Source organism: Hetaerina americana, unplaced genomic scaffold, assembly GCF_022747635.1.
Source record: "Hetaerina americana unplaced genomic scaffold, ioHetAmer1.1.p SCAF_8, whole genome shotgun sequence".
Classification (NCBI taxonomy): domain Eukaryota; kingdom Metazoa; phylum Arthropoda; class Insecta; order Odonata; family Calopterygidae; genus Hetaerina; species Hetaerina americana.
Window position 1 is genome coordinate 68,573,202 of NW_027287427.1, and position 26,143 is coordinate 68,599,344.

General features: G+C 39.6%; 1 protein-coding gene across 2 annotated transcripts in view; it reads right to left on the bottom strand.

The window, feature by feature from the left end:
- LOC139697814 (uncharacterized) overlaps positions 1–26,143 on the bottom strand; it is a 61,505-nt gene that overhangs the window by 17,958 nt on the left and 17,404 nt on the right. Inside the window, exon 2 of one of the 2 annotated variants that reach the window (XM_071596666.1) lies at positions 6,551–6,589. The exons of the other annotated variant lie outside the window; for it this stretch is intronic. Within the exon in view, the coding sequence (XP_071452767.1) occupies positions 6,551–6,589 (39 nt within the window). The remainder of the gene's footprint in view (positions 1–6,550; positions 6,590–26,143) is intronic. 2 annotated transcript variants of the gene reach the window in all.

Sequence of the window (26,143 nt, forward strand, 5' to 3'; positions counted from 1 at the left end):
AAATTGCTCAACTTAAATAATTCAACTGAAATGCCAATGGAGAGCAACACAAGTTATTTTTTAAAATAGGAATCAATAATACTCTAAACAATAAACTATAAAAACTAGAAAATAAGAAACTTCTCAAAGCGGTCCAAGGTACACGTACCAAGTAGTTGGCATAATTTATATACAGGGTCGCATACCTGTATATTCGTCACGCCAAAATTTCTCTCTTAAATTAGATTGCCATCCCCCTCTGCTCTTTACTTTCACACGTAATTGTAGATGATTCAGTACCTGGTTTTAGAAGTCCTTCGACGGCTGAGGCTACTTCGCAGGGCATATTAAACTATTAAAAAACCTTTGGGCCACACAACGCCCATCCCATAGACGGCATTTGAACTCACGTCTTTTGAATCATAGCACTATCCACCGGGCTGCGTGATGTTACCATTATGGTGGAAAACAAGGTCAGCATTGCGGCAGCAAAAACGCTGGTGTGTACGATAGTAAAATGTCGAAATGGATTTCAACCTCAGGGAGGGATTAATGCATGGCACAGCTATGTTACATCTAACTACTATTTAGTCCTATAGATATGACCCATAGCCGGGTAACGTGTTGCATGCTCTGCCTAGGCATGGCTGAGAACTGAAACGGTAGCGACCGTAAAGAGTCAAAGAACTGGTAACAACTCATTTAACTGATTGGGACAATTTATTTTGTTCTTACTAGCTGATAAAATCATGTACAAGCATTGGAGAAGAAAATTCTCGTTTATAATCCACATTGAAGAGAGTGAGAATTGCATCCCGTGATTCATTTTAAATATGCCTACTCAAATAGAGAAACAAAACCGACTGACTACCATAATCACCATGAGTTAAAAACCTCGAGGAGTGACCCACAGCAGATCTCCCATCTGCATCCTGTTCCCTTTTAATCACTTCGTCCCCTCATAGCTCGTTACATTGACATTTTCCATCACCTGCTTCTCGTAGTTGATTCTTCCTCTGTAGTTCTTCCCCTTTTGTGTTTCCTTCAATTACGGTCTTCGGTAAACTATGGAAAGTAGTTATTAGATTCGCCACTCCGAAGAGTACATTCAAAGTAGCATGCTGCCATTGTATTTGTGACAAAGACAAACTTTACACTCTACGTGAAATCAAAATGAACGCTACAACACCATGGTACCCGAGAGGATTCTGGTGCTGGCTTCCCTGCTCCGGGAGAGAACCAGGTCCTCAATTTCCAAGGTGCTTGGGGGGGGAGAACGGGCAGCGGACTGTCAAGAATTCCTCTTCCCTCACCCTCCCCTACACATCCCAATCGCTCCTTTCCTCACCATTTTTCCATACCCCTCCCCCCTCTTCACCGTCTCCCCGCTCCCCCGATAAATCAATATCCCCGCACATGGGACACGGAGCCGTTCATCCCTTACCTCCCCCTTAAAATAAAAACTCCGATACAAACCGCCCCCACCAGAAAAAAAATAGGAAAATTTAAAAACCACCCTTCCACCAGCCGACCACGGAATCATCCTTCGGGGAGGCTACGCATTGCGACTGAAATCCACTTCCCGAGCGAGCCAACGGGAATAAAAATGGAGAGCACGAACTCTTCTAAAAACACCAGAGGATGACAACAAATACGCCCGGAGTCGGCGGGAGAAGTAATTCCGAAGACCCTAAAAGCATTAGGGGGCATTATCATTAAAATAAGTCTGTTAATTACTTACGCTCCGTGGCTCTACGCCTACTTCCCGAGGCTATTAAAGGAAAAGAAAGCAATCTTGAAAGAGCAAAAACAAGTTTCTTAATGGAAGTGTTTATGGAAGATAAGGAGCGGGACTGGTGGGGTGGAGCTGATTTATGACAGCGTAACGGGAGACAAATGGCTAAAATAAATAGCAGAAGCAAACTTCGCACTTCGAGTGGCAATTTACTGGGGAGGGGATCCTCCATGTTAATGGGCGAGAGTATTCCGAGAGCAGCAAAAACTTTGGGGCGAATTGGAATTCATAAAGAGGAAAAAGTATTTAAAAGTTATTGTGACCACGGAGCTGGTGAAATTTTGGAGCCGGATTTACTGGAGAGGTGAAGGAACACATTGATACTAATATATTTGGGTAAGTCGCATTACATATTGACGAAATAGAGAGTCAAATATCTCCAGAAATTGACTGAATACCAATTTTTAAGCCTTACTAGATTCATTCCATAACGCACCCCTGGTTGCCAAAATCAACTATAGACTATCGTCATTTTCGGAAATGTTACATTTGCAATATGATTGAATATTGAGCAAACCAAGTATGCATAATTCAACAAGTAATATGTGACAAATTTGGAGAAATGAGACGTTTTCTAAATTAAAACACATAAGCTTGAGCGACTATTGCCAAATGTATGGCCTTGGTGTGACATAAAATATCAACCATTACGCAATTTGCGTAAGTCGCAATTGCAAAGGATTAATTTGCGATGAATAAATGAGCGGGAATGACTGCCCACCACCCGCGTGATTACACCCCTTCACAAATGTCTTCGGAAATTTTTTTCGCCACCAGCAACTGAAGCGTTTCGAAATAAATATGACTAGCACGACCCGAAACTTCCACAAATAAAGGGTAAATAAACCCAGGAACGTATGCCAGCTCCACTTCGTTTTACAGTAAACGGGCGGAAACCTTAATTGATAACGAGAAATACTCCATTCGTTATTAAATGCGGAGACAATGGGACAATGGAAGTCCGATGATTACGCGAGACGATTCATTAATAAATTTTTCCTTGAATTAAAAACGACGGAGTCTGTATATGATAAGAGAATCAAAACAAATCTTTTTTTTAACGAGTCAGACACGAGCACAAATTGTATTAAAAGCTTTGGCAAATATCAGCTGAGATGTCAGATAATGCCACAGCTCAAACACCATCCAACTGTGAACACTTCAAAGAAATTTTCAGAAGCAGCGAACGGCTAAAAATCGCTATAGAAATAGATGAATGAAAGATATTAATGGAAAATATCATAAACTAAGCCTTCCATTTTTTTTAATCCGAGTCGATTAATGTTTTTTCATAACTATGGATGAGCACACATCAAGGATGTGCGCTGAAGATAGCACATTCTCATTCATCATCAAGTCCATTATATTTCCCCCTTTAGAAACTTTCTCCTTTTCATTAGAACACACTTTCGGATATTTTTTTTTCCCGGATTTGGGCGAAAATATATACGTTTTTCATTAAAAAAATATTTTCACCTCCTGATTCACACACTTCAAAAATCGTCCAAATTCCCACACGTATAACTTGGGAGAAGGATGAAAAATGAAAGATCGTCACAATTTAAAAAATAATTTAGTCTTGATTAACGATAATTCTTGTTGGGTTTAAAAACATGAAATACGTCGCATTTTTGACATTATAAAGGGAAACCTTATATTTTGTATTTTAAAGGAACTTTGAAAGATAATTTTGAATTAAAATTAATTATTATCGTAATTAATTCAACGTTAAATTACATCTGCTTCCGAAAGCGGGCTCAAAAAAGGCGATTTTTATGTGCATCAGAATCTATCCTATGCGAACGCTATGTGAGTTGAATATTTTACAACTTATCCGGGGACATAGAAAATATAAAAACGATAGCACTCAAGGATACATACATTAGAAAACTTTTTGAACAACGAATTCATTTTAAACCCAAGAATTAACTCACTCCGAAACGAAAAACTTTTGTCTGCAAGCCCAAGAGTGGGCAGCATAGATACGCGGTCTACTCTGGCACGATATTTAGGACGCACAGTGACAATAGTGAAATGCTAAGCCAGTGAATACCTGGACACGGTGAGAGATGCTGCGTTCCACAGACGAGGATAAACAGTATTTGGGTTTTCAACAGCCTCGACGGCTAAGTTGGTATCATAACTTCAGTTCAACTCGTGGAAACCCATATCGATGTGGCGTCCATAATTGGGCGCGGGAATCTAAAGCCGCATCCACTATGCTAGCCGAGGATTTCCTTAATCATTGAAGAAACCAGACGGCGCTCGATAGAGAGGGTCGAGGTCAATTCGTACCTCGCCACCTAAAACACGCCACACAGACAGGGTCAAGTGCAGATCTAATAACCTCTAGGACTTGCTTAACGATGCACTAAGCGAGGAGAGAAGGGGATTGAAGCGGTGGTTTCTCCTTCAGACATCCATTTACGCCTAGAAGTTGGTCGGCTTTTGGCAAAAACACAATCAGAGAATACAAAAAAAGACCCAAGCACCAGGCGAATTTGTTTAGTTTCGAACTACGGAAATTACATTCAATATTTTTGTTAAAGGAAGAGAAGAGTAAATTCTTGATGTGAATCGCTTTTTTAATGCATCAAAATTGCATTGTGATTTCCCGCGAGGACGTCATGTTTTGAAGGAACCTTGCTCCACTACTAATCCCCAAACTTACGGGGTGATGAGAAATCCACAACAATACAAGGGATCGTCTACAGAGTTCAATAATATCCGATATGTTGGAACCCTCGTTTATCGTTTACAATTATTGAAATTTACTCCATACAGACGGACATGCCTACTCTAAAAAGTCTTTTGAATTCAGCACAAAAATAACATAAAATAGATTTCATAAATTCACCACATAGCGAATAACGATGTTACTAAACGGTACATAAACGAAGCAATGCACAGGATTACTAATACACAGGGCTGTCCCAAAATTAAGTACAATAAATCTGGGAAAAACATTATTAGAGCTCAAAGTGCAAATAACTATTTCTCTTCAAAAAAGCACCCTTGTGCATCGACATACCGAAGCCGGCGCCTCTGCCAGTCACGGTACGCTTCCTGGAAAGCGTCGACAAGACGTCTCGTCAAAGCCTCTTGGAAGTTATCCAGCGTTCCGAAATGGTCAACTTTCAAGCTCTTGTTCATTCTTGGGTACAAAAGTCACCAATAACCATGTTTACTAAAACATTTGGGTCACCTCCACAGCAATCCAAGAGATCACGTGAAATTATCATACGAATAGCCCTTTGACATTCCGACAGCACCTTGAGGACCATCTTGGCATCCACCATTGTCATGGCTAAATCTTCTGCGAGAATGCGATTCACTGTGGTTTTCGGATTATTGCATGCATTCTTCTACCAACATCCTGTCACTCATGCGTTGATCGGAATTGAGCATGTCTCTCACTTTTCGAAAAATTTTCGCGAACTGCGTCGTTGACGGAGGTTCAGGAGGTTCGCTCTTCGTCATCAACCTCCTCTCTATCCTCCCGGAATATCCTTCGCCAGAGGAAAGCTAGTTCTTGGGGCATAGTTCATCTCTGTAAGCATCCTTAATCATTTTTATGGTCGCCAAAACTGATTTGCCAGGTTTAACACCAAATTCTATGGCATATCGTTGCTCCATGGAACTCGGCATCGTGAATTCATGACGAGACCTTCGAACGGGGGTCCAGTCTAGCAGCGACCCGCACACTGCAACGGCCCACGGATAAGTGACGCGGGTCGCGTTGGTTTCCAATACCTCCCATTACCTTTCCCGTCACAGATCACTCCACTCTAGCCGTCCGTGGCGGTAAAATAAATCATTCAACTTATTTTTTACGCAGACCCTGAATAATCATTAAGACAGCTACCGAAGCAAGCTAATGGATCTAAACTGACGTCGCTATCATTGGCCGCTTAAAAAAAAACAGAGAAAATATAAGGATATGAATACGAAATACAAATATTAGGTAAGTACAAATACAAGGTTATTTCAAGTTCTTAAGTCTCCCCATTTGTTATCGGGACTGGGTGTAGAAATATAGAGGCGGCTGAGCTGAAATACGCGGGCTCTCATATGAATTCAAAACATAGATGGCTGCGCCGTAAAAGGCACACAATTTGTATAGCTGGAGTGAGAGGCGTTTTTTATACTTAAAATGGCATCGTTTAGTGCACAAGAACAGAGCGCGGTCCATCCATTTTGGCATTTTCGTGGTTAAACACCCATCCAAGTCCAACGTCAATTTCAATGAGGCATGCGAGAATGGTGTTACAGATGTAGATGCGACAGTTCGAAGACGGCCGAATGTCATGAGACAAAAAACCCAAGGAGCTTCCGATACGGACCATCAACAATTTTCTAATGGGAGCCTCACGGAAGCGTCCTTGACGGCCACGGAATATTTTAAAATGAGTAGGTCTAGTGGGAGGTGATTTTGAGAAGCAACTGACGCATGAATTTCCTGGAGAACTAGCTTGTCAGGAAAAATTAAGAAGATCTTAGAATTTGAACGCTTCTCCTACTCATAATGAGAGCTAACGAAGCCTACGAATGGATTTATGTCGACGTTACTACCTATCGCTAATTCAGAGATAACAGAGAAAATACAATGATGGGTACATCATACGAATACTGAGTAAGAACATAGAAAGGTTTCCGAATGGAAGAGCGAATCGATATAGAGGAAAGAGGTATTCCAAAGTGCTGCTGATATTTTTTTAACGTTACGAATACTAGGAAACAGCTTTCTAAATGAGTAATATGAGAAAAACTACTCACTCTTGTCATCTATCTTGTATGGCCCGTGAGGGAGTTTCTCTGTAAAGACACGAAAAAGACAATAATAAAAAAACAGTAAACCAGTTATCGAAAAAAAGTTTGGAAAAAAAACTTTTACATTTGCAGAATTCCTTTTTCGATATTTGGGAACGCCAGGACGCAGCACAAAATGCTGCGCCACGTGAAGTGATAAAATAAACCCTTTTGCAACATTTATCCTTCAAGATATCCTTTAAAAATACACTTTTCACATTTAGTCCGTTTGAAGAGAACGACTAAGCATGCCTCCTCGCCGTTAAGGCCAAAATGACACCGATAGAACAAACCAAAAAGAAACACTTAATAAAATGGACATGTATTAGCAATGATTTCTTGAGCAAAATAATTTCCCCTAAAAATGGCAACCACGAGAATATGTATTTCGAAGCAATACAAGATCATCTCATATTTTCTGTTAAATTAAAAAAACTAAATCCCATCAAAACAGTGTAGAAATTATGCCACCGTGGTATCGTGAAACAAAAAATAAAAATATTCAATTCTTCCCTTAGATATTTTTTTTACGCTTTAGCGAGGCCACAAACGTACAAAAATATACCCTCATGTTAAACCTAACCCACTGGTCGTCCGGCGTATTTTCTTCCCGCATCATCATCGCTGATGACTCGAAGATGTAGGCAACTATTAAGTAAATGGGCATAAATTCAAAATGTTTCATCCAGTATAGTATCATAATTATGAGTACATTATCTGAGAAACAACCGGAATTTCATCTCATTACTGTTGAGATAATTAGAACTAAACGAATGAGGCTTAGGAAAAAATATTTTAAATTAAGTCTTCATAAAAATAAAACCAAAGGTTCTTCCGTCAAAAATTAAAGTCTTCAGAAATAATTATGTTTAACAGAAAAATTTCATTCTTAAACCATTGCCAACTGATTTCGAAGCGTTATATTTCAAGGACCACTCCAGTTTCACACAAAATCCTCACATATTCAAACTGCCCAATCGATGTCGTAATTAAGGGATTTAATTTTTTCTCTATTTTTTTTATCTACACCAACACTAGTTCGGCTAGATATAATTCTAAGTAACTGCCATTTAAAGCAAAATAATTCAAGATACTTCACTTACTTCAAGTGACTTTAATTTTTTCGTTTTACTCAATTTATTTCATTATTTCGAAGTACGCTCAGAATATACGCGTACTTTGACGCACAATTTAAGTGTACTCAACCAAATGGCTTTACATATATCTCCACAATATCTGGGCGATTTTTTTGGATTGAAAAAAAACCTGCTGCACATGTTGGCTTTTATCATGAAATTTACACGAAATATTAACCAATTAAAATTCTACAAACTATGAGAAACAAAATGTTTCCTTATGTTATGTTAACTTGAATCACATAGGAATATATTAAGCTTAATAAAATAGAAATGTGGGACAAAAATTTATCTTTCTACGCAGGAAGAAATAAGAATAGAGTTTACGTAAAGACAAATGTGCGCACTGAACAACATCGAGACACAAAGAATCAGGGCAACCACATCTGTAATGCTCTGTAACCATTACAGAGACGGCTGTCCTGATAAATTGAATTGATTAATTGAAAGTCTAAATTAAACGTAAAAGTTGTAAGTTAAAAAGATAAATTCAAACTATTCAAAATGTACAAATTGTGAGAATCGAATACGTGACTAAGCGGTCGAAAGTAGAATCGTTACATATAATTTATGAGATATATGTTCTTAATATAATTCGTACAAGCGATTCTCGAAGATGCTGGTGCAACGGTGCGAAAAATTTCCGCAGCGCGCCAACAAATTATTTCCCTTTTGAATAAAAGGAGTTTTTAACACATCTTCAAATCAAATCGTCTAACCTGAACAATTTTCATGGTGCTAGAACATTTTCACGAAGAAAGTGAGAGTGGCAGATCGACACCCAACTTTTCCATCGAGAGCCGGACAATTACAGGTAGTTTATTAAATGAACACAATAAAATGAGAAATGGCACAAAAATTGTCTCGATTAGGGAGGAGTCATCGATTCTCAAACATCATAACGCGTTGTGTCAACATTATAATAATGCGGGATTTATAACAATTTACTCTTACCCGAAAAAAAATACCTATCCCAAACCCAATACTTCACTTGTTATATCAAAAACAACCAATACCTCACATCAAAAATTTCCAAAATAAAGCCATAATATAAAATTTTTTATTCAAAAGCAAATTTTCAATCGAAATCATACAGGAATGTCCCTTTGGAGAACAAACTTGAGAAGAAAATTACATATCAATCTGGCTATGGCAATGAGGAAGAGTAGATTTGCTTCCTTCATTTTACCCTTCTTTAATCGGATTTAAATTTGTGGTAATCTAATATCTATGCACTTTCGTGACCGACCGACCAACCACTTAGGGGCCGGAGAATGATTAGAATTAGGCAATAGGAGTGTGATTTCCCCTGCCTCTATGCAACACGCCAAACATCAGAGCACAGAGGTCTGCATACATCCACGGGGCTCGTCGAGGATAAAAATGTTCACAAAAATGGTAGCGGGCGACGGAACGGTGGACCGGTTTCGAGGTGAGGGAGATCGGGAAATGCTTGCTACGGGTCGTATCAACTTCAGTGATTCGTGAACACTGTTTACCGATACGGTGACACGGAAGCGTGGGGGGTTTTCCGGTCTGTTTACAATTCCCGTGCGCCGGCCTTTAGCAATTGCTGTTATCTTTATTTAAGTGGAGCTGGCGTACATCGGCTAGTGGATCTGGACGGGGGCTTCGGAAGCATTGAATGTGCCCCGAGAAGCCACGCCATCGGACCGAATATATCCAACACTCACACAATTGTGTATATCGGAGTGGCAATAATTTCCAACGGGCGAACAGCTGATGTAGTCATTATTAAATTAATTAGTAACCTATTGAATCGGAATAGATAAGTGGGGCATATTTATACTGGCTAATTGTCAATCAGGACGGGATATGGCCGGGTGACTTGGACGGTGTTCATTATCTTCGTCGTCTCCTTGCATGGCACGTAACCGTATTAGTGTGTGATAAGCGCGGCTCCGAGCGAGGCCACTATCGCGACTTGAGTAGTCATCGTTGATTACTTGCCCAGAAGAAAATTCCCTATTTTCTTTCAGCACTGCGCAAAAGTCCATTCATGCATTCGGAATCAATGAACAAAATCAATACGGGGTAAATACAAGAACGACGCAATGGTACGCTTAAATACATGCTTGGTTCTTTTTCGTCAAATTAACTATCATGATAATTAATTAAATTTATTAAATAACCACTGATAAGACTATTGAGATTATAACAGCTAAATCAAATTTATATACATACATTTTTTATACCAAGAAAGAAATTCATTAAAAAGGTAAAATGAGTATTCAAATTACAAGCACTTAAACTACCTTGGTATTTGTTTTTTGCATCTTGAATAATCTCGAAAAAAAATATGACGTATTAAATTTAAATGGGACATGGTACTTCCCTCTAAGGTTTCTCCTTACTTTGTTAATAGAAAAACCTGAAAAATGTTAACATATAAATTCGCTTTGTAAAATTATATACTACTTCTCAAGATGAGCATGCGGAAACTATAGAGTAAATGAGGATTCAATGGGAAGAAACACGTCACGGAATGAGGATTTGTTTACCAAGTTTACAGAGTGAGGTTGGTTTAAGAAAAAATATTTTTCTGGACATTTCCTACTATGGATTCCATATTAGGCTCAAGTGTATACGGGTATTTGTTTTCCGCTCTTGCCTTCCGACCCCTTGTCCTCCAATTTGAAAAATTGCCAGTGAAATCAATACTTTCACCCATCACCGGCATCTCCAAAGTTCGGAATAAATTCACCCATAAAACTGAAAGATTTTCATCTCCGGAGGCTAAGAAATATATACTCTTTTGGTAAGATAATATCATCCAATTCGTAGCTATCGGAAAATTGAAGATTTCAGAGGGTCACGAATCGCTAATTCAGTTTTATTCGGATTGTTATCGAAGGCACCATAGTCCCATCAATCCATTTACTAAGTGTATATCAAGATCATTTCTTTTACACCCACGCTAACAAAATACTGAAATGTTTATCTCGAAAGCCGAATACTAGTTTACTGATTTTCACGAATTCGAAAGATTTAGTTGAATGGAGCACAAAAAAATAACAGCAATAAAAAGGGGCAAAATACTATGCCGTCATCACATTGTTCTCAATGCATGGTCAACATCGATTGACTCGAGTTATGCAAGAACGAAGTTCAGTTTTTGACCGAATTTCACCAAAAAAATGCCGACGGAAAAGTTGACGAGAGAATATATTCCCAAAAATTGAAATTCTCGATATTACATCAGCAAATGGAAATCTGGGCGTGCAAAAAACAGTAGCGTCTGCACTGAGGAAATGAAATTTTCTAGGCAATTTGGAAGTGGAATGAATTCCCTGAATCGGGACCCAGATGCAAATTTTCTCAAAATTAAAACTGACTACGGGGTTAGCCCGGGGACGGCCGGACTTGATGAAAATCGATCCATCGGATAGCATACCTATCACACAAACACTCACAAATGCAATACTCTTTCAAGAAACTGCGCACTGCTTTCTGCCGGGAAACGGGGACGCTAAATGCCATTGACAAAAATTCAACCACGGAAATACCCCAACGGAATTCACCCCGCGGCGCGTTAACGACCGCAAAGTTTATTCATTTTACTTTTTTTTTAATGAACCACGCAGGTTCGTCCATTCAATGGCGCGATGCATGCATTAACCCATTTTAATGACTCTTCGCGCACCGTGGTTCAATGCTTAAATGACGCTCGATCGCGAGCGGTGTCGGCAGCGTCACGCATCCGCTTTTGACTCTGCCTTCCTTCCGCTTTCCTTCCGGACACTCCCCATGCCCACGAAATGGGAAACGCTTTAGGGGCTGAGGAAGCAAGCGATACGTTATACCTACGCCTGCTCCTATCTCCCTCCAGTATCTATGGCCTGCGTCCAGAAAGAATTCGTTCTGTAGCATGGAACACGTCCCATACGTATTCTGGCCTACTTATCCCCAGCGGGCATTCTGCCCTACGTGCTTGTCTTAGTTTAGGATGTTATATATCAATAAAATAAAATCATTTAGACATACCTGAGGAGTATGGGCAATAACCTTGTCAACCTTTCATTGACATTAGTACTGTCACGTTAAGTGTACAAGGCATTACATTATCATGGCAGCGAAGAGTGATGATGAAATAAGGTCATAATGAATTCTATGGTCTCGGGCTCAACTTTGTGGAGGTTCATGTTCGTTTAAATGAATATACTTTGTAACTTCCACACAATTTTTATTCGTACTACCGGTTTCAACGCAACGGCGTCATCAACAGGTAAACGTACCTGATGATGACGCCGTTGCGTTGAAACCGGTAGTACGAATAAAAATTGTGTGGAAGTTACAAAGTATATTCATTTAAACGAAAGGTCATAATGGTCAGTAAGTACGCTAGCGAGATCTCAAATATGACGAGTAAACCACATCTTCCTAAATTAATTATAACTTGGATATGGACGGGTGAAGATGCATTTCGTTCAATGAACAATCAAAGAAGCACCACTGAGGGAAAATTATTCGCTTGTCCGACATTAAACATTCACCAACCCAAACGATCAAATGTGCAGGATGAAATATTTTATTGTTCTCAAAGCCCGAAATTGATCAAGTAATTTATATTCGTAAAGGATGCTAGGTACTTCAACTAAAGTCATCGCGATAACGCTTAGGGAGTGGTGATGGCAAAAGATATGGTTTGGATGGGTCGACTCTCATACTGAGTGATGCGTACTGCCCGTCCATCGTCTAAAAACGAGGTGTTTCGTGCTGAGAGGGGGGAGCGCTCGATGGAAAAGACCAATAAGAAACGGAACAACCTTCACGGCCGCTACGGTCGCACCGCCGCGGGGCGGTGGGTGGATCCGTGGAACACGATTCCTCGAGCAAGCACGGAATCACGTCACGAGAAACGTCAAGATCTTAGAAAAGAAAATTGAAAACCAAAAAAACTCAGAAATTGTAATAATTTTGTGTTGGTGAAATTCTAATACATACACCGGATTTTTTCAGAATTGATTGGCAGTTGAAAAATGTTAATAATCTGTAAAACAATATTTTGATTCGAATTTAACCAACGAAATATGATGTTACGCTGAGGAAATTCTACATAGGAGGAAGAAAGAAGACACTTTGAATTTTTACTAACGCGAACACACGAATATTGTTATTACGATACATCATATTTGGGTGAAATATTATCGGATCTAGGTCCTGTTAAAAAAACATTCTAAAATGATATTTATCAAGTTATTTACACCTTCCTTCTCAATTTAGGTTTTGAACACCATTATTGTGAATACCGAGAGTTAACTGCATGTTTGGGAACATATATTTCAAAGATTCTCGTTCAACAACTTCAACCTTGGCTCAACCACTTTTAACTTTTCAGGAGGAATGTGAAATTTTTCCTATTATCATTGATATGAGAGAGGGAAGAACTTTAGGCAAGCGAAGTTGAGGGAGGAAAAAATAGGCATGCTGTATAGAATGAAGAATGGTAGAACGTGTGCGGAATCAAAGAAGGGTGTATTGTATAGCAGGGGCGTCAGGTTGTGCCTTGTTAACCGATGCTGGAATAACAGTGTTTAATGCGTCCATCCAAAACCTACCATCTCAAACGGAAGATAACTATGTGGTCATTGGGAGCGCCTTTAGGGAAAAAGACGGTAGCCCTGTGTCTTGTGTGAACTTGATATATTCCAATCGGCGTCCAAAAAAAACCCTGCCTTCCGCAATCTCGTCAAGTCTCTAGTCTTGATCCCCGGCTCTCCCTACGACTATATCGCCCCGTCACCGCATCACTTGAGTGAGCCTTTGGAGGCGGGCTGCTCAGGCTCTTCAAAGCCTCCAGCCTTGTTATTACAGGGGGCGAGCCACTACATCCGCAGTATCTGCCTTCCCGCGTGACCCCTGGGTGGCGTCATCTGAGACTTAAAGTCTCGTCTTCCGTGACGAAGCATCCATTCTCTTGCCCTTCTCCCTCCCCTTTCCCCACACACACTTCCCCCTCCACGCCTCCTTCTCCTTCCATTTCGCTTCCCTTCCTCCCGTCGTTCCGATATCCTCTCCTCCTCCAGCTTGCGACCGCGGTCCAACTCCCCTCCCCCCCACACCAACCGTTCCTTCTCCTTCTCCTACCTCCCCTCCGTCAAACTCAACCCCGCCCCGAAATGAGATATCTCGTCCCGTAATACCGAATCTATCACGGGAGATAACGCACCCGAGATCGCACGTCACTCCGGCGAGATAATTTCGTATCTCGGTGAGTGACGAGCGATGCGTTCACCCATCGCTAAAACGTCACCGATATTGCGACTGCCGTTGCAGCGGACTCCTGCCGACTGTGTAAACAGCCGCGAACTGCGGACGGGCGACGGGGCTTCTCTAAGACGAGAAATAATACAACGTCGAATTCTCCCGAGGAAGAGCAACGGTTTTTTAACGAAATTGTACATGATGTTGTAAAACTAATAACATATTTGCTTCCCATAAATTTTAGACGAGCTATTTTAACGTGAAATAACAAACCATGCCAGGTGTAGACCGACATTTGGGCCACTTTTATGACTAGTGCTTTTGTTATAAACATCAATTTCCTGTATTATGAATATTTCTCTACAGCATCAATAACATTGGGTTGACAGTTGAAGGCCATCATCTACGCAAGCCCATAAAAAATAATTATAATATGTTTGTGAGGATGACTTCTAGCATTAATAATATAACATTATTTAGACAACCCTGTAGGGTTAGGCTTTAATTAGGGTTAGGTTATAATCCTGACCTTATCACCCTCGATCAATGTGAAGGATGTTACGTTTACTGTACCCGGAACAAAATTTTCACGTCTACGAAGAGAAATGATGTAATCAAATCAATCACCACAAGGGTCAAAACATACGCTACCGAGATAAAATTTAATTTGGAAAATATGAGAATCATCATAAATACAACAATCTCGCAACTTCCCAGTTGTTGTTTATTATTCATGGATATGCCTCTTGTTCGATGAAGAACTTTAATTCTAGAGAAGCACCTTTGAGGGAAAATTAATCGCCGGCCCGACGATAAACATGAACCCACCAAGAAAAAGAATGCTCCCTAAGACCTAAATTGATCACATATATTTCATTCTTAAGGGCTGCTAGATACTTAGGCTCATCGGAGTGCCCTGCAAACCACCACGACCAGTGTGTGGAATGGGGTGACTCCACACCAGCTACACTATTCATTGCAGATATTACCATGAGGTAATTAACTATTGAGAAGGTATTTAATTTCAACGAATGCACTGACAAATTTTCTTCTTTCAGGTTCTAACAAAATTTTCATTAGAATCTACACAAGCAAGAAGAGTTGCTGGCAGAGGTATGGTACAAAACCAGCTGGATGAAATAAAGGCTACGAACTAGGCTTTCTAGTTCCTGGGGTATTTTCTGTTTGCGAAAAATGGCATTAAAAACTAACAGCTCCACAATTAATTCTCTCTCTATCTAGTCTTAAATGCATCGTACGATAAGACACCCTAGGGATATGAAAGATCATCTAAAGAAAAAAATACTAATTTATATTCTCTTGAGTGAATTTTAATCTTAGGTTGTTGACTAATTTTCATTTATTTGTTAAACCTAATAATTTAAAGCACTAATAATGTAAATTTATCATAAGTAACTTCTTTATGTTGATTTACTCCGGCGTGACTTTGCGGAAAGACATTATTATCACGGTCTAATTAAATGCCTTTCTTGTTCCTTCAACATATTGTTTACTGAATAGTAACAGTACAATAGTGTGCCCCCACGCGCATTATCTGGTACGTGCCTAAACAAACACTTCGCGGAACTCACAAAGTTTTCAATTTGAAAGTGATAATTATCTTCCTACAACCTCCGCTGCTGCTGATTTAACATCGTACCAAACGGTCTTTATGAAGATAACATATACTCGTACTATTCGCAGTATTCTTAGTTTGGCCGGAAAAAAGAAATATAAAATTACCCATTCACCCTATCATCCCTTTTCCCTCAGCAACATTTCATTCTTTTAAATTAAAATGAATCCTTTTCCCTATTTCTCTTAGCTGCTTATTTTCGGTGCTTGGTTCTCTCAAGAGAAATCTTGAGTAAGAATTACCTACGTCTTTGATATCGACTATATTCTTATTCGTTTCCTTTGCTACTGCAACCGCTCAGGGGAAAAATTCTCTTTCTCCAAAAATTAAAAAAAAAAAATCTATTCTTCAAATGTAATTCCCATTTCCAAGTGCCTTACCAGGCTTGAATCCCGTCTACTGCTTTTCTTGTCGTTCGATCCCGGAGAGGAAGGCTTAGGATCCTCGACGAGGAAGGGAGACTACGTCAAGTAGCAGAGAGGGAAGGTGGTCGAGTTAGAAGCATAATGCGCATCCCAAGAAAAATTTTATATGTACTCGGAGATAAAAAAAATTGGCTCCCCATATTCAAACCTCGGTAGACGAGACTCGCCTCGGGCATTCTGTCGGGTAATGGGCTCGCCAGCTAACCCGAAAGTAGCGGATGAGAATTAGGACCGCATGTAGACGCGATATGTCAACCACACAATATTTAATCTGCCCGCGTGGCCGTTATTTCAATATATTTTTAACGCGAAGTTCCTTAACCGCTAAAATAAGCGGCGGGGGGGGGGGTATTGTGCGTAACGACATATGTTAATCAAGCGGAGAGGCCTGGACGGAACATGACTTACATTCATTTATTCCAAGTTATACGTAGGAGGTAAGGATATAATGTAAGCTCACCTTTTAATTCAGAAGATATCCCTAATCATTTCATTTAAATCATCCTTGAATAAAAACACCATCAACGGAATCTGTATGGGCAAATTACAAGGACTTGTAAACTGACTTGCAGCCTTGATAATTGGCCCCAAGTCGTCATAACGCCATGTCGTCCGCCTCATGCTCACAAATTACTTATAATAACAGCATGAGCACGTATGGGGAATCGACCTGATATACGTTAATGAATGTGAAGATTAAGATAAACAAATGATATTTAAACCATACATGATTCGTTCTATCTTGTCACTACTGCGCCGCTGTGAAGATCGATGTCTACAACAAATGTCTACAGTTTTTGTGAAGGCGACTCCTAGTCATTCGCAAGAGCAATCCTATATTCGTGACTGCTAATACCTCTTTACAACAATTCGAACTCAGCAATTAGGCGGTGTCCCAATTAACCACTGTGTTGATAACACTGACCTACAGAAGGAACAAGAGAGGACCGATGACACCTACTTGCGGAACACCAAAAGTGGCTTAAATGATAATGGATGAACCATAATTCTCTTAAGCGTGAAGATGTGTGGTGAGAGACATAGAATTAGTCCTCTCATCAAGAAAGACAAAAGAGGCAGAGAGTTAGTATGCACAAGGAGAACAGAGGACGCTCAAAGGTGTAATAACCTCGTTGCGCATACTGTCATGGTCTACACTGACGAAACGTGTATGAAATGCAAGATAACGTTGCGTTGTGTGCCCGGGTCTAATTTTGCCGAGTTTCGCTCTGTAGTTCTGCGTTGAATATCAATCAGTATCACGAAAGATGTACCAGGAGAAGATACCAAAAAAAAGCTGTTTTGCTTGGTTTTCAGCCATAAAAATTGCAATGGCAGCTCGAAAGTGCTGGAATACAAGTCATGTTCCTTCAGTTTCCCGAAAGATCCAAGAAGGTACGTTATTTGATGGCGTGTTCTCCATTATCAATTTTTTGAATGTCAGCTTCGTGAAATTTTAATTTCTTCGGAGCGAATAAGCTCTGGTGCAGCTCGTGGGCAAGATAAATATTTCAAAAACATGTGCTCATGATGCAGGTGCAACGAGTGAGTGATTCCTTTTCATCGGCTGGATCAATAAAACAAGCAATCATCCGCATTACAACGACCGGGTTTGTAGAGAGAACTTTGAAGATATCACGCCTCTCAATTTTATTGAAAATACCGACTACATAGACATGCGACGCCAAATTTATTCGGTGTGCCTCGTTCTTCTCTCACTGAGACGAGCCAAAAGAAACCTCCAAAACCAAGGAGTTATTCAATTATGAATCCTTCTTTTGCAGATAGCTCAACCGGCGAGCTGCTATCAACAACTAATTATCCTAATACATGAATCACAAAAAGTTTGTAATTAGAATGCAGGACAACGAGTGTAAGAACATATGTGTATCATTGTTCAGTGTAAAGCTATTTACCGACTTTAAGTCGGTGAGACGTCAGCTGTCGTTAAATTTGTATTTTTCTTAACTGGTGCATAGCATTAATCTATATATATTGTTTAAATCGGAACTGATGGACTACGGTACTTTTTCTTTAACGTCTCTTTACTCTGTGACTAAAACATATATTATCCGCTGCGAAGACTAAAATGTTATTAACATAATATTCATACATATATATGTATAAATATTATTCATAAAAAATATACATATACACATATAATTAACTTAAGTAACTTGTTGCTCGATTAGTGCCATTCACAAGTATGTTGGTAAACCTATCTTCGTTTCATACAAAATGGTAATTATTTTATAATGAACGATACACAATTAAATGCTCCCGAGGAACAAATTTAAGCCGGTTTTATGATTGTGATATCGACAACTTTTAAAAAATGCATGATAATACACTAACAATATCTAATTTCTCTTTGGTAATGAGAGTACCATGTAGGTAACATTAATTTTAAATGTGAATTATGCGCAGTGCACCTCATTTTTAATTTATTGAACCCATCATGGCGAAGGACCGCGAAAGTGCTGTGATTTTGGTTGCAGCAACAACATTATTTATGACAAATTCCAAGGAACTGCGGGTGATGCCGCAGCAGTAACTTTTGACGGAGCCATCCGCTAATATTCATCACAATGCAATGGAATGATTTGTACACTCTGAGTATGTTGCATTGTAACATTATTTATGTATTATGATTATTACATAGTATTATTAGTTAATTAAATAATCATGAACGTAATTTTAATTTTCAATGTATATTATTACCAGCAAGCCACTTCTGATTCGTGGGGAATAACAATTTGGCAATATTTTCTTTCTTTATTGACGAGTATACTTTCGAAAAAACACCCGAAGACAAATGACATAAAATACCATGCGATCGCACGTGTTGCCCGGGAGTCCTACATCCGGGGATCATTATGAAACCTTCGGCACTGCAAGCCGCACTAACAACCCCCTGGACACTGAAAGAACGTATTAACCCAATAATTTTTACGTGTAATCGTTAGCAATTTCACTTAAACCTTGATGGTATACTTAACTACTTCGGCGAAGCTCTTACGTCTCATTCAGACCGTAACATAAAGACCAAAGAAACGAGAGCCGCTGGAGAAGAAACGAGAACCCCTCGCCGCGGTACCCCACCTCCCGGCGAAGATGTCCCAAATGGGGACACATTCGCGTAACAAGGAAGACGTAGCAGCACTTAATTAAAACAATACGTCCGCGAAGGCTACCGTGAAGCACTGGGGAGTATGCAATTACGAGGACGTGCGTTGAGGGGGCAATGTGACTGCACCGAATTTCTACTCTCTAATGAAACCCATCAACGTTAAAGCCCGTCTCGCGCTGGAAGATTTCACCGACTGTGCTCTGGGAAAAACCTATTCCCCTGGAACGGCTGGCGCACACATGCGCGGCCCTGAAGAACAAGGGGAGTGCTCACTTGAGGGAGTAAGGAGTGCAATAGCGGGGCGTTACCTCGCCTGAATCATTCGAGCGCTCCACGTGGAACAGTGAGCATGCGATAGGTCTTTTGTAAGTCCCTGGTGCACGACTTTGAAGTAAGCATAGGGAGTAGTAGTCTCCCGGACGAATGTTAATGGTATCTAAGGGCACAACTACCAAGGAAGTGAATGCTCCGCGTCTTCTTAAGCTTTCGTTTCTTTTCGCCACCTATCCTTCCGGAAAATTTGTGGAAAGCGAAGGAAGCTCTCCCAGATGACTATAAGAGCATACCACTTCCAGAAGTGTCGTCATCCCACGCCGGAGACACTTTTCCTTAATTGTTTCCCTTGACGGGTTCTAGAAAATCGCCGTTTTGGATTTCTAGTATTTTCTTCTTTAGACACTTTAAACACCACTTGTAGCGAAAATATCGGACTCAGTACCCATAGTTATACCATATTTCCTTCACAAAAAAACTACAAGCTAACAGAAAATAACGTTTGTCGCAATCTTATTTACATTTTCAAATATGTAACTATTCATGGCGGCTGCTAGTTTAAGAAAGGCCGGCCGCTCGGTAAATGAGCGATGCTTCCAGAGAAGACTAGCTGTACCCAGACTGTTTGACCTTTTGCATGCACCGCTGGTCTTAGTATTTGGCGTGCTAAACTGTCAATGAACAAATGAGTGACTCGAGTACACATTTTATGAGATTTAGGCATTTAATTATACTTACATTTAATAAGTAGGAATCTTAAAATTTTTGACAACCAAGATCTTACCTAAAACAGGAATATTTTTTCAACTACTCGTAATATCCGTAAATAAATGGGCTGCTCCACAAGAGGATTTTACAGGAATCAAATAGCAAAAAGAGTCTTCACACGCGACGTAACAAAACTATAGATGTGCAATTACACCAACGAAGATGATATGTTCCTGGGTTGGATTGCTAAACGTAGTATATTTAACTCAAGCATAATTAATAAGTTTTCGCAATATCTTAAAGATATTTAATAAATACACCCAAGACCTACTCTTACTACCCTGAAGCTCCCTGATCTAATAATTGAACTAAGAGTAGCATAGTTCCACAGTGGAAAGGCACTATTATTTGGCCATATTTTCCAAACCCATTACATTATACCAGAAACTAGGCAGTTCCTCCCTAATCTTAGTGATTTGAGGCAATTTTTATGGCAAAAATGTTCGCGCCTAAGTCATTAAACGTCTTCATTCAAAGTATTACCGGTACAAATAATGCTCTAACTAAACTTAGAATTATCACAAACAAATAATGAAATATCCTTCGGTTGTTCCCAAAGGTATGCATTGAATTATGTTTTCATATTTAGAAGCATCAAAGAGTTACAACATAAAGACTTTGGAAAACAGGCTCAGGTTAATATGAGCACGTTAGGCTTCCGCATTTCTTTTGTAATACTGTGAAATTGGACTCCGTAGGCGGTATTCAAATTAAATTTCAGGAAAAAAGGAGCAAAGATAATTATTATAATACTCGAAATGGGGATATAATCATAAAATTCTCAAGCGCATTATTTTATTTTTCACTGATATCGTCTTTGAAAGGGCTTGGCATCACGAACCGCAAGAATTTTGGCTGGATAGAGAAGATATTGCTTACGAAGGAGGGCGGATTTAATTTGTGCTCAAGCCAATAAATCCATGATCCGAAGTCGTTTATAAACAAAATAAATTTTATCAGGACAAACGAAAAATTGAAAAGATGCCTCCACCATATTCCCTCTTAAAGATTGCCCACAATTTCGTTTACCGTAGAAGACTTTTAAACATATGGAGCTGAAATTTTATTAACCATTAATAAATTTATTTTTTTATTTTCTAATTGATTGGTTGCTCACGAGCGAAACAGATACAGGATGAAGGAGTTTGTGATGTAAATCACTCAGCAAAAGCACACAACACGACTTCCCTGTCGGCACCGCATACAACGACCGCTTCAATTATTCCTTCCAAGTTTCAAATTATTCCTCGCTTAAATTAATAAAAAATGTACCATGTGCGTATCCAACCAATCACTTTCGCGCACTCTAATCTATCCTAAGATATTCTATGCTCCACCATAAAAAATATTTACATAAAACACAAAAGAAAGAGGACGATAATATGAAAGAATAATTGATTCAACTATTAATTAAAATGTAATCAAGTTTTCTAGAAAAAACTCAAATCTAGTGGAGAGAGAAAATTACGAGTAGAAAAATCTATTTGATTTCAAGAGAGAAAAATAAACAGAAACACGCATTGTCCTCTTTAAAGGAGTAGTAGCTAGACTTTTTATCGTATTCCGATGGAAGAGGCCATATTTCACCTTAAACTCATTTCGGTACAATCCATTTGCAAATATACTCACAGGGAGTCTGTGGTAGGACTCAAACTCGTGACCTCCGGGTGACCCAGTGATCGTGTTATGCAGCGATTTAATTCAACACAGTCACAAGCCGTGCAAAAATTAAAATCATTTACTTCACATCAAAAACTCTAAATGTCAACACGGGACCTAGGCACTTCACTATCCATACGGGGAAATTAACGTACCGTCCTTAAGGGCGTTGACCTAAGGACAACATTCACCGACGGTCCCCATCTTCAGAAAACCAGACACTCTTCGTCAACAATCGCAACTCCGGCCTTCGCGTCGCATCCGCCGTTGAGTCCCTTCCTGCGAGCATATATGAATACTCGAGACAATGTGCACGACAGCGGATGTTCAAGCACTTATGTCACAAAGGACAAGTCGCACAAGTGGGCGATGGTATCTCGGACCTCCGACTGACCGCGCGAATGAGACGACCTTTGGGGCTTCGTGCGAGAGCTCAACCGAAGGGTCCCACTCGAACGGCGAGGGTTTCGCGTGAGCGAGTCGGAGAGACACTGAAATGATTTAGATAGATGCGGGGATTTAAGTCGCACACGGTGTTACTCGTATTCCGACTTGAGAACGTGGTCGCTGCGAATAATTTTCGTCCGCGAAAAATTCCTCCTGACGCGAACTTGACGAAAATAATCCCTGCAACGAAAGCAGCATTGTCCCCCACTTAGATGACTTTATCATGAAGAAAACGTACATTTTATTTTCCTTGACTAAAATCATAAAAAATCGTCTTAAATGACATACTATAAGAAATAAAAAAACAATTTGTAATGATCCACACTATTTTATAAATAAACTGACCGACCGCGAATGATAACGTATAACAAGCAAAAGGTAAAATAAACTCGATGGTATCAAGAAATCTCGACGACGTGGAAATTCATCTTGATGACTGAAGAACCCACACCCTTTTATTTAAGGTATTTTTATACGTCGAAACTAGTCGTACCTTAAATAAAAGTACGCGAAATATAACCTGAGTACTTAATTCCTCACATTAAAACTTCTTGAAACTATTACAATACCTTGGAAAAGCTGCGTTAGCACTGAAACCAGTTCTTTTATTACGTAATGACAAATATTGCCACTGATATTTTATTTCTAATAAGATGAGATTCCTTAGTGCTACCAGGTCCACCATCCATTTAATAATAATATTTACTGAACTAATATTTAAAAAATAGTATTATGAAGCGAGGTGTTTCTCGCCAAAAGGAATGTGACTCCCTTCCCGCAAATGAGTAAGTGTAAAAAGGATTTGATTCCTTTAAAAATAAAAACTAAATTTAATCATCGAATAGAATCATATCAATTTTCCATTAAGCGAAAAAAATTCTCCCCCTCTCAGTAAGTTACCACCTATATGCGACACCATGACAGTGTTTCCTGGAACCTTTTCCTCGGGTCTTGGAGTAAACTTAAGTGCCCGTTCGTACATATTTAACAGGAAGAAGATGACGATTTTGCTCTTTCCTACGATAGTAACCAATTGATATTTTATTATTTAGAACCTTTGTGAATATTGTAACTAAGAGTATTTCCAAACTGATTTTTTTCGCCGAACACCGGCCACCTGCTAGTTATGAGAAGCGCACTAAATTGAACAAGCCTATACATTTCTAACCGTAATATTTTTTTACGCTTGGCAATATTAGTACGTCTGTTCTTTGAAGAATAACCTTTACGACAGATGCTTAATAGATGACGGCGATAGAATCGTAAAACGAACTACATATTGAAAAATTCGCGTAGCCCATAAATTAGAAATATGTCAACTGACTGACTGTAGAGTCGAGTGACTCCACGTAATCTCTTTGATTTAACACCAAAGAGTTATTAATAAGCCCCGATATGACGCTTCAACGTTGCGTGGTTGAAGAACGAACGCGTATGGGTAGTGCCCACTTTTCGTCGGTCCCTTTTTCGTTTTTCCAGTCATATATCAGGTGCAATATGACATCGAAATTTCATTCATTCGCCTTTGTGATCCGCTTCTTTGGCGCAATGACGTATTTATTCCGTTGATTTTTTCACTAGGGTTTCACAATTGGGGCACAGAACGTCGAAAAAAAGGACAGCAAAATTAATCAAGGTTTTATAAGAAAACTCACATACGCATCGTACATTTTTAACGATAAATATTTCATAGCATGGCCATAGAGTTGCGAGAACCTTAAATCAATGTTACACTAGCTATATAAAATCCAATTTTGCCAGCAGTTTAAGGAAACTAGCAACTTTATTATCAGGAATACGTATTATTATACAGGAGAGTTCGAGCAAGAGAATACTTCCTTTATTTTTGTTAGGAAACGTGAAATATATACACCCCACAGAGTAATTAATTAGATCAGTTCATCATAAAATGTTGTCTATCCGAGGACTGGTCCGTAGAAGCTCTCCAAGCGATCCTATTCCCTCCCAATCACTTCATTCCTTCAGTCCCTTGCGCTGACATATTCCATCACCTTCTTCCCATAACTAAACCTTGTAATTCTTATCCAATTTTATCCTTTACGCGTTCTTCAATTGCGATCTTCGACAAACTCTTCATCAACTCTTCGAAGAACCTTTTTGTTACTCCCTCGTTACGGCTTTCGTCTTTATCTCAGCTGCTCCTACTGTCCTTCTCTCACATTCGCAGGAAATGTGAAAGAAAAACTCCAAGCGAGTGTAAATTTACAATAACCCCTTCCTTCTTCCTAGGCGAGTACTATTTGCCGTTGGCAACTGTTTCTTCAGACCAAAAACCCTTTTTTCCTGCCCTACTCGCCCTCATCCCGAAAGCATGATTGTTTGACCACGAAATCAGCTTAATCCACGAATTTAACACTGACATAAACATATAAGACGTATCTTGTTAAAAATAATACGATAAAATGTAAGCTTGTAAATCATATAACCACCTCGTTCCATGGAATACACTTTTCTGCCACCGGTATCGATTTAGTATAATTTTTTGACAAGCGCATCACCTTCCAAGAAACTGCGAGAGATGCCGCAGCAGTAACTTTTAATGGAGTCATCCGCTAATACGCATTTCGATGCAATAATTTCAGAGCGTAAAAATCATTTGCCTTGACCGCGGATTCCGGTCAATGCGAATGATTTTTACGCTCTGAAATTGTTGCATTGAATCGCATCACCTATGTCCTAGTTGAAATAGAATTTTTTGTCAAAGAAGGTGAAATAAGCTATGGATTCCGGAGAGAACAAAGGGTGGTGAGTCCTTGGTTTAACCTCGTGGGTGTGGAAGTAGGCCCCGGATCGAGTGATAAGTGCAGGTGGGCACTGAGAGAGAGAGGGGGAGAGAAGAATGAAACCTCTGTATCGAAACCAGTCACAAACAACACAAGAGTTTTCTGTGAAACAGCTACTTTTCACGTCCACGTCCTTTCACGTCCACAGATTCGTAAACGCCGGATGTTATAAGTACATTTTCCGAAATAACAACTCATTTTCTCTCAAAAGAATAAAAATGCACTGCTGCCGTGTCCTAAAAAACCTACACGACAAGATTCCTTTGAAATTAGCTCTTGATATCCTCCACAACCGAGCATCATCCAGCGCACCAAGAGAAATCGGACGACATTTTCACGAGCACCCCTTAACTACCCTTTTCGCTTGCCCCGGAACAAATCTTATTCCCTCCAACGTATTCCTTTATCTCTCGCCTCTTCGTTCCATATGCGCTACCTTAATGGCCTCAAAAATTCGTGTTTTAAGGATGAAACGCCTTCTCATGCAGGGGATTTGGCTCATGGCGTTTAATTACCAAGATGACGTAACACGTTCTAGTGCCGGTGAAGGACGAGAAGTTGTTTTTTTTTTCGTCTTAACTTGTTATCTCACGATGTTTCATCCTTGACGCCAGTCACCTTCTGTCAATGTAGGAGGCCGATCGAATAAGGCAAACAGTGATAAGGGCGCTCAAATGCTGCAAAAAAATTTGCAATTCATTTCACGGCGGGTCATTCATTTTCTTAAAACGAAAGGCATAAAAATGGGGTAACCTAACATAAAAACTCTACTGCTTCACTCTCTGAGGGAAGGTTTTTCATATCCATTGAAAAAGAATCATCATACTATTCCATAGAAAATTTAATGGTACGACGTCATTTCATCGTTTTACGGCTCCATCACGTATTACCAGACGATGCCATTAAACGCGTCATTCCAATAAAGTTTCTGTGAAATAGTACAATTGTTATTTTTCAATGGATGGCCAGCCTTATACATGTTAATTCCATCCTAACTATAGGTATTACACTGTGAACTCACGCTAAATTATTTTAATTCTTCCAGTCCTGGATGACC